The 8987-nt window shown below is 47.7% G+C and overlaps 1 protein-coding gene across 5 annotated transcripts in view; it reads left to right on the top strand.

Annotated features, from left to right (window-relative positions):
- Positions 1 to 8987, top strand: part of TARBP1 (TAR (HIV-1) RNA binding protein 1) — a 62130-nt gene extending 53143 nt beyond the window's left edge. The window contains exons 26-30 of one of the 5 annotated variants that reach the window (XM_043925735.1): positions 1195 to 1366; positions 5792 to 5983; positions 7540 to 7664; positions 8081 to 8217; positions 8578 to 8987. In XM_043925735.1, the coding sequence (XP_043781670.1) occupies positions 1195 to 1366; positions 5792 to 5983; positions 7540 to 7664; positions 8081 to 8217; positions 8578 to 8746 (795 nt within the window). In that variant the 3' untranslated portion in view covers positions 8747 to 8987. Of the gene's footprint in view, positions 1 to 120; positions 584 to 1194; positions 1367 to 5791; positions 5984 to 6179; positions 6326 to 7477; positions 7665 to 8080; positions 8218 to 8577 lie in introns of those variants that run through there. The other 4 variants (XM_043925736.1, XM_043925737.1, XR_006345351.1 and 1 more) reach the window with 4 other exon arrangements.

An 8987-nucleotide genomic window follows, 5' to 3' on the forward strand; every position in this document is an offset into this window, starting at 1 on the left:
ATATTTGTTTATTGTGAGATATTCATCATAGAACATTATTGTGTGGTTTCTGTTGCTTCATTGCAAAAATTATTTAGGAGTTTTCAAATATTTTAACATACTCTGTTCTGTGTCCTTTAGTGCCCAGAATGCTTTGTTTGACATCTTTCTGAAGGACTCTTAATAACTTTGTAGTGCTAAGTCAGACTTTTCTATTCACTTCTCCAGCAGGAGTAAGTCCCTTGCTTCCCCTCTTCCTTCATCCTGACTTTGACTGCCTCACCCTCATATATTTAATATATTTTGTTGTCCATTAATTATATGAACCATAACTGTGTACGTGTAAATAAAATAATGGCTCATGAGAACTGTCTCTTTATACATTTGGAGCTATGCTTAGTAGCTACTTAATGAACACTTAGTTGCATCCAAGCTAGTTTAAGCTTGCATGAACATTGCTAACAAGGAAAACCGTATTCATTCTAAATGCTGTTATGAAGACTTGCACGTTTGTTATTTCATTTTTAAATTGCCTGTTGTGCTTCTGCTTCTTACGTGCCTTGTCACCTGTGAGGATTTCTGGATCTCACTTTTCTTGTCATAGGTAAGAAAAGGGAAGGAGGATTGTTATGTAATGAATGAATAACTGCTGTTTACACGGTGTAATTTACAAATCACTTCCATGTGCTGTTTTAACCTGATTTTACCCTCATTTTATCAGTGAGGAAGTTGAAGCTAAGACAGACTAAAGGCTTATCTGACATCACACAGCTAAGATACAGTTGATGCAAATCTAGACTCCAAATCTGTATAATGACAGTGAGGGTAAAGATCTGGCATCACAGGACCTTGAATTTGTTTGCTTATGGAGGTATTTGTCGATAAACAGTGCCCAACACTAATGCCAATCAGTTCCCAAACACTTTTTGCTTGTGTTAATGGCATGGTATGTAGTACATACAGTAAGAAATACTCGAGTGGAAGATCTGCCTTCTCTCAAGGATTTCCAAGTCAATCCCTTAATTTCTTAGAGAAGATAATAAATTTAGATAAGACAGTTGCTACAAGATGTAAATGAAAGTATGTAATCTGATCAGACATGATAGTTTGGGAGAATACGTCAGTAATAGTAAGTTATACTTTAAACATGTTATCATGTATTTCTTTATTATTTTTAAGGGGCAAAAATTTTAGATTTTACAATTCTCCTTTCAGACGATATTTTACATCCTTCCACGCCTCTCCGGCCTTATTGAGGATGAATGGATTGCCATTGGTAAATTTACCAGGTTCACTGACATTCCTTTAGATGCAGGATTTCAGTGGTACCTTTCTACAACTCAGCTGTGTGAACTAAAACCAGGTGACTGGTCCCAGCAGGACATAGGTAAGGATTTTTGTTTTCTTTTTCCCCCTGTTGTCTGATCAGGCTCACTGATTTATGTTACTTAGAAAAGATAGTTGATTACTTTTTCATTGATGTGATGACCTCAGCTCCTCCTGTGAGAGAAAAGACAGAAAGTGTGGTGTCACTCTGACTAGTACTTCTGCTTTTAGAAGTACGGTATTATTTATTCATTTACTTTAGAAGTAGGCTTTTAAAATTATTTATTATTATTATTTTGGGGTTTACTGGGTCTTCTTTGCAGCACTCAGGCTTTCTCTCTAGTTGTGGCTTACGGGGGTTAGGTATCCAGAGGCATGTGGTATCTTAGTTCCCCAACCAGGGATCAAACCCGCGTCCTCTGCATTGGAAGGTGGATTCTTAACCACTGGACCACCAGGGAAGTCCCCTGACTAGTACTTTAATCTAGCCAGTGTCAGTTGGTTTTGCTCTTCAAAGCCAAAGAGAGCCTCATCTGCTTTACTATGTAAAGCTAAAGGCTTCTCTCTTCTTTGCCTTCTACTATATATTTCTGAAAACAGATTTTTTTTTTTTTAAGGGCCAAATTAAGCAGTCTCTTTCCTTCTCCCGTTTGGGAATGAAGCCGAGCTCTGCATTCCCATTCTCGCTCCTTCTGGCTGGACATCACTTATCTCTTACATCTTCCCCTAGGCTCCAGCCCTTACCCTTGCCCCACTTCCCTGCAGCTTTCTCTAGGACCTGCCTTTCCCTGTTGATCACCTCCTGCTCCTTATTCCCCTCAGTCAAGCTTTCCCTCCCAAAACCTAGGATCAAGTCCTCCACCCATTTTTAAAACCACAATGAACCTTAAGAACTGTGTAGTAGTGATCTGTATTCCCAGCATTTCTGCCACTCACATTGTCCTCTTCACTTCCCCTAACCCAGAACCATCCCTGCAGCTTCTTTCAGAAAAGCAGAAGTTGTCTTTGTCTACTTCTTTACTATACCTGACTTTCTGTAGCATTTATTTGCTTGTTTCCTGCTACCCTGATTTTCCTCCTCAGTCTGACTTTTCTTCCTCTCCTTGAGCTCCCCCACTTGTCCCTTAAATTTATACTTCTCTAAAAATTTTAGTGTTTTTAAGCATCTCTTGGACAACATGTTAAAAGTGCAGATTCTTGATTCCTGCCCTTAGATTTTTAACTCTGGAGGACAGTTCTGGGAATGTGCATTGTTTAATAAAATACTGTGGATGTTCATGAATGCATTTTAATACTATCACCTTAAATTTATTTACTCAGTCTACAAAGATTTACTGATTGCCTGCTACAGGCTGAAAGTTAAAACAAAGGCTCTGCCCTCAGGGCACTTAATTCCTACATGAGCACAACCCTACACAAATGGATAAGATGTCATAGCAAAAAAGTACTGTGGAGACAATAAAGCAGAGTAAAGAAATGGTATGACAGAGGATTAAAAAGACCTTTTTCGGGCTTCCCTCTTAGCTCAGTCGGTAAAGAATCTGCCTGCAATGCAGGAGACCCAGGTTTGATTCCTGCGTCGGGAACATCCCCTGGAGAAGGAAATGGCAATCCACTCCAGTATTCTTGCCTGGAAAATCCCATGGACAGAGGAGCCTGGCGGGCTACAGTCCATAGGGTCGCAAGAGTCGGACACACTTAGTGACTAAACCAGCACCAAGGAGCTGAAGCTGAGCAGAGGCAGACAGGAAGTGGGAACAGCTGAGGCAAAGCCTGGAGGAGGAGCCTCCCTAAAACAGAGATCAGCGAATGTGAAGACCTGTGGGCAAAAGATGGGCGACGAGCCATTTCCATGTGGAAGGGACAGCCTGCTGGGAAAGGAGAGAAGGGGGCAACAGCACATCCTGACATCTGATTCGAGGTCCACTGTGGAGAGGGATGAGGAGTTACTGAATGGGGAAAGGCTGCAGAGGTCTTTGTTTGTTTGTTTTGGGCAAAGAGAGATATTGCAATATGATTTCTATGTTGTTCAGTTGCTAAGTCATATCCCACTCTTGGCAACCCCATGGACTGCAGCATGCCAGGCTTCCCTGTTCTTCACTATCTCCCTGAGTTTGCTCAAACTCCATTGAGTCGGTGATGCCATCCAACCATCTCATTCCCTGTCATCCCCTTCTCTTCCTGCCCTTAATCCTTCCCATCATCAGAGTCTTTTCCAGTGAGTCACGTCAGGTGGCCAAAGTATTGGAGCTTCAGCATCAGTCCTTTCAGTGAATATTCAGAGTTGATTTTCTTTAGGATTGACTGATTTGATCTCCTTGCAGTCCACGGGACTCTCAGGAGTCTTTTCCAGCACCACAATTCGAAAGCATCGGTTCTTCAGTGCTCAGCCTTCTTTATGGTCCAGCTCACATAGTCGTACATGACTGCTGGAAAAAACAATAGCTTTGACTGTGTGGACCTCTGTCGGCAAAGTGATGTCTCTGCTTTTTAATACAGGTTTATCTGTATTTATCTGTCTAGGTTTATCATAGCTTTTCTTCCAAGGAGCAAGCGTCTTTTGATTTCATGGCTGCAGTCACCATCTGCAGTGGTTTTGGAGCCTGAGAAAATAAAATGTGTCACTGTTTCCATTCTTTCCCCATCTATTTGCCATGAAGTGATGGGACCAAATGCCATATTCTTAGTTTTTTGAATGTTGAGTTTTAAGCCAGCTTTTTCACTCTCCTCTTTCACCTTCATCAAGAGGGTTTTTAGTTCCTCTTCTCTTTCTATGCTGAGACTTAAATCCTAGGATCCCTGGGTGCCTTCATTTTTTCTTTCCATTCTGTTTGCTCTCCTTGCACATTTTTTACTCTTTTACAGCTGGAAACCACCACCTGTGTAACTGCACCTTTCAGATCTTTGTCTCTCCCAGCCTGGGTCCTAAGCCTGCTGGCTGCTTGCACCAGCTCTTCTGTAAGCTCCTTAAACTCAGTATCCAAGCCCACATTAGCTTTCCACCCAGAGGCGGCTCCTCAGTATTCCCTTTCTATCAGCGGAGTTGCTGGCTCTCACAGAAGTCGTTCTTTCCTGTTGTCTCTTGCCGTGTCTATCCATTATAAGAGCTGGCAACTCTGCCTTTCCTTTTCAGCCCCTCTTGCATCATTGACTGAGACTTTTTGTCTTTGCTGGGCTAGTGCAAAAGCCTCTCAATGGTTTTCCATCCCCAACTTCTCCTCCACATCACTTTTGAGGATTTTTCTAAAACACAAAACCAGTACTGTTAAGCTCTTCTTAAAACCCTGTACTGCCTCCTGTCTATAGAATGAATTCTTTATCGTTATAAACAAAGCCCTTAGTTCCCGGTCTGAGTCACGAGCCCTGTCCTGCCGCATCTGCGTGTGTGCGCATGCCACGCCCACAGCCTGCACTGCGCTTCCCACGCGCTGCTCTGCAGACTAATCCCCGCTCCCTTGACCCGCCCTGGGTCTTGCTCTTTGCCTCCCCACATTGGTGACGCCTCCCTGTGTGCGACACCGTCAGTGAAGGGCTGCCTCACCGTCCTGTTCGGGTCTCTTCCGTCCCCAGGAACCTCAGTGCCCCCGTCTGCTCAGTCAGGTTCGGAGGGGGCCAGGTTTTGAGGAAGAGCCTGGAAGGAGGACCTCAGTCCTGAACACACAGTTAGACAGGTCGGTATGTTCTGTGTGCTCAGCGAGTTGGTGAAGAGATAATTGTTTCAAAGAATAGTCCTTATTTTAGAAAAAGGCCCCCAAGTACTTGTAAGATAAGATAAGCTGTTTATGTTGTTTTCTGGAATACAGTATTCCTACAGAAAATTCCAATCTAATAACACTATTTGCAGGATACAGCATTATTTTCTGTACATCTAAGAAAAAATGCTACCAAACTATGGATGTGGGCCTTAATGGATTCTAAGATGCTTCCAAATCTTGGGTATGCTAACATGGAAAAAATGTGCATCTTTTACTTTTTTTTTTTTTTCATCTTTTACTTTCATAAATTGTATTTTGCTTAGTAGAGTTTAATTTGAATATTTGAAACTATTATTGAAAATGGCAATTGTATCTGAATCCAGCTAAAGTTCTTTAGTTAAAAATCTCATTTTAAACTCTTCATTTAAGCTCTTAAAAATATATACATGAGACTTTCCTGGTGGTCTAGTGGTTAAGAATCCTCCTGCCAATGCAGGGGGACACGGGTTTGATCCCTGATCCAGGAAGATCTCGCGTGCCTCGGTCCCTGCACCGCGACTACTGAGCCTGCGCTCTAGAGCCTGAGAGCCGCAGCTGCTGAAGCCGGCGCGGTGTGGGGCCCGCGCACCGCGGCGGGGAGTAGCCCCTGCTCAGCACAACCAGAGAAAGCCTGTGTGTAGCAACCAAAGTTCCCAGCACAGCCAAAAGCAAATAAATCTTATATATATACATATACACACACATATATGCATTAAATGAATAGAGGTTTATATTTTCTTTTTCCTTCCCAGGTTCCAACTCAGGTGAAGCAGATAACCAGTCAGAGTGGACTGATGTTCAGAAGAAGATTATCCCGTGGAAGAACCATGTTCCAGACTTTGACCTGGAACTGGTATTTCAGGATCGTGCTGCCAAACTTGGAAAGTCAATCAGCAGACTGATTGTAGTGGCCTCACTCATTGATAAACCAACCAATTTAGGAGGTAAAATGACAGTTTTCCGGGGGGCTTGCTTACAGTCTTATGATCTTGAAAATCTATACTCAACCCAGTGCCATTTGGGGCGTCTTGTCCACATTCCACCTTCTCCAGGTGGGATTCCTCTCTCTCAGAGGAACGCCCAGGACCTGGTGGGCGTGGCCTTAGGCTGGCGCTGGTAATCCCCGCGTGTCCCGCGCAGGGCTGTGCCGGCCCTGTGAGGTGTTCGGGGCCGCGGCCCTAATCCCCGCGTGTCCCGCGCAGGGCTGTGCCGGCCCTGTGAGGTGTTCGGGGCCGCGGCCCTAATCCCCGCGTGTCCCGCAGGGCTGTGCCGGCCCTGTGAGGTGTTCGGGGCCGCGGCCCTAATCCCCGCGTGTCCCGCGCAGGGCTGTGCCGGCCCTGTGAGGTGTTCGGGGCCGCGGCCCTAATCCCCGCGTGCCCCGCGCAGGGCTGTGCCGGCCCTGTGAGGTGTTCGGGGCCGCGGCCCTAATCCCCGCGTGTCCCGCGCAGGGCTGTGCCGGCCCTGTGAGGTGTTCGGGGCCGCGGCCCTAATCCCCGCGTGCCCCGCGCAGGGCTGTGCCGGCCCTGTGAGGTGTTTGGGGCCGCGGCCCTAATCCCCGCGTGTCCCGCGCAGGGCTGTGCCGGCCCTGTGAGGTGTTCGGGGCCGCGGCCCTAATCCCCGCGTGTCCCGCGCAGGGCTGTGCCGGCCCTGTGAGGTGTTCGGGGCCGCGGCCCTAATCCCCGCGTGCCCCGCGCAAGGCTGTGCCGGCCCTGTGAGGTGTTCGGGGCCGCGGCCCTAATCCCCGCGTGTCCCGCAGGGCTGTGCCGGCCCTGTGAGGGGTTCGGGGCCGCGGCCCTAATCCCCGCGTGCCCCGCGCAGGGCTGTGCCGGCCCTGTGAGGTGTTCGGGGCCGCGGCCCTAATCCCCGCGTGTCCCGCAGGGCTGTGCCGGCCCTGTGAGGTGTTCGGGGCCGCGGCCCTAATCCCCGCGTGCCCCGCGCAGGGCTGTGCCGGCCCTGTGAGGTGTTCGGGGCCGCGGCCCTAATCCCCGCGTGTCCCGCGCAGGGCTGTGCCGGCCCTGTGAGGTGTTCGGGGCCGCTGCCCTAATCCCCGCGTGCCCCGCGCAGGGCTGTGCCGGCCCTGTGAGGTGTTCGGGGCCGCTGCCCTAATCCCCGCGTGCCCCGCGCAGGGCTGTGCCGGCCCTGTGAGGTGTTCGGAGCCGCTGCCCTAATCCCCGCGTGCCCCGCGCAGGGCTGTGCTGGCCCTGTGAGGTGTTCGGAGCCGCGGCCCTAATCCCCGCGTGCGGGACCTGTGAGGTGTTCAGGGCCGCGGCACTGGTAATCCCCGCTTGTCCCGCAGGGCTTTGCCGGACCTGTGAGGTGTTCGGGGCCGAGGTGTTCAGGGCCGCGGCACTGGTAATCCCCGCTTGTCCCGCAGGGCTTTGCCGGACCTGTGAGGTGTTCGGGGCCGCGGCCCTAATCCCCGCGCATGTCCCGCGCAGGGCTGTGCCGGACCTGTGAGGTGTTCGGGGCCGCGGCCCTAATCCCCGCGTGTCCCGCGCAGGGCTGTGCCGGACCTGTGAGGTGTTCGGAGCCGCGGCGCTGGTCATCGGCAACCTCCAGTGTGTCAGAGACAAGCAGTTTCAGCACCTCAGCGTTTCAGCAGAACAGTGGCTTCCTTTAGTGGAGGTGGGTGGAAAGTGGTTGATTGTTAAAATTTTCATTCACCAGACTCTTCCTGGTGCTGTCTTCACCTGTCAATCCTTTTGCAGTAGTCCAGCCTCTCATATTTTAAAAATAATACTAAAAATATAGCCCACTCTGTTTTCCCATTCTTTTTATTATCTCTCACACTATTATATTTTTAGAAATCATCAATAATGTAGACTTTTTAGTAAAATGTGTCCTGTTGTAACTCACTCTGGTTTTATAAATGTATATGATGTTGGGAGCATTCTTTTTTATAGTGTATAATTCTGTCCTTTTCCTGTTAATAGATTTCAGTTCCATTAGAAATTTTTTGTTTTTGTTTTTTACTTCTTTTACTCTCAGCAGGGCTGTAAATGAACGATTTAATATTCTGCTCTTTTTAAACTAATACTAAGGTAAAACCACCTCAGCTGATCGATTATCTGCAACAGAAAAAGGCAGAAGGTTACACCATTGTGGGTGTGGAACAGACTGCCAAAAGTTTAGACCTAACCCAGTACTGCTTTCCTGAGAAGTCTTTACTCTTGTTGGGGTAAGAACTTTGTCTTGAGTCTCTGTCTCGAAAATGTTTCAGAAGATTTACAATTTTACCTGGGCTCCTGATCCTACACCCACACCTAACTTTTGACTTAAAGGTTTATGAAAAGCGTTGCCCCGCCGCCCCCCCCCCCCCCCGCCCCCCCAGGTTTTCCTTTTACTTTACCTCTTGGGGGTGGTCCGGTGAACACAGAATCAACCCATAAACCTTGTTACACTCTTGTTTGTTTTTCTGGTACCATAGACTTGTTTCATTTTGTTAACCTGTCTCTTCCAGTAATATCCAGGATGTCTAAGAAAAAACATTGCTTTTTACAAGAAAACTAACCTTTCTTCTTCCATTTCTCTTCACCAGCAATGAACGTGAAGGGATTCCAGCGAATCTGATCCAGCAGCTGGACGTGTGCGTGGAGATCCCTCAGCAGGGCATTGTCCGCTCCCTCAACGTCCACGTGAGCGGGGCGCTGCTGATCTGGGAGTACATCAGGCAGCAGCTGCTGAAGCAGGGGGGCTCCACAGCCTGAAGCCCGCGCCTCCTCCCAGACGGGCTGTCGTTGGTGCTGCCGAAGTGTTTTAAAACTGCCTGGACTCATGAGACAGCTTCTGAAATCGACTGGGATAATTTGTTTTTTTTATTCACAGTTTAATGCCAAAACTTTGTCATGTGCCTTAACTATATTACTATATATGTTGTCCCCTTTAATAAACATTTTTAGCTAAGTTGTATTGCTTCTTTAATAAAATATTTTAATTGTGGAAATAAAA

Source organism: Cervus elaphus, chromosome 15 (genome assembly GCF_910594005.1).
Source record: "Cervus elaphus chromosome 15, mCerEla1.1, whole genome shotgun sequence".
NCBI lineage: Eukaryota > Metazoa > Chordata > Mammalia > Artiodactyla > Cervidae > Cervus > Cervus elaphus.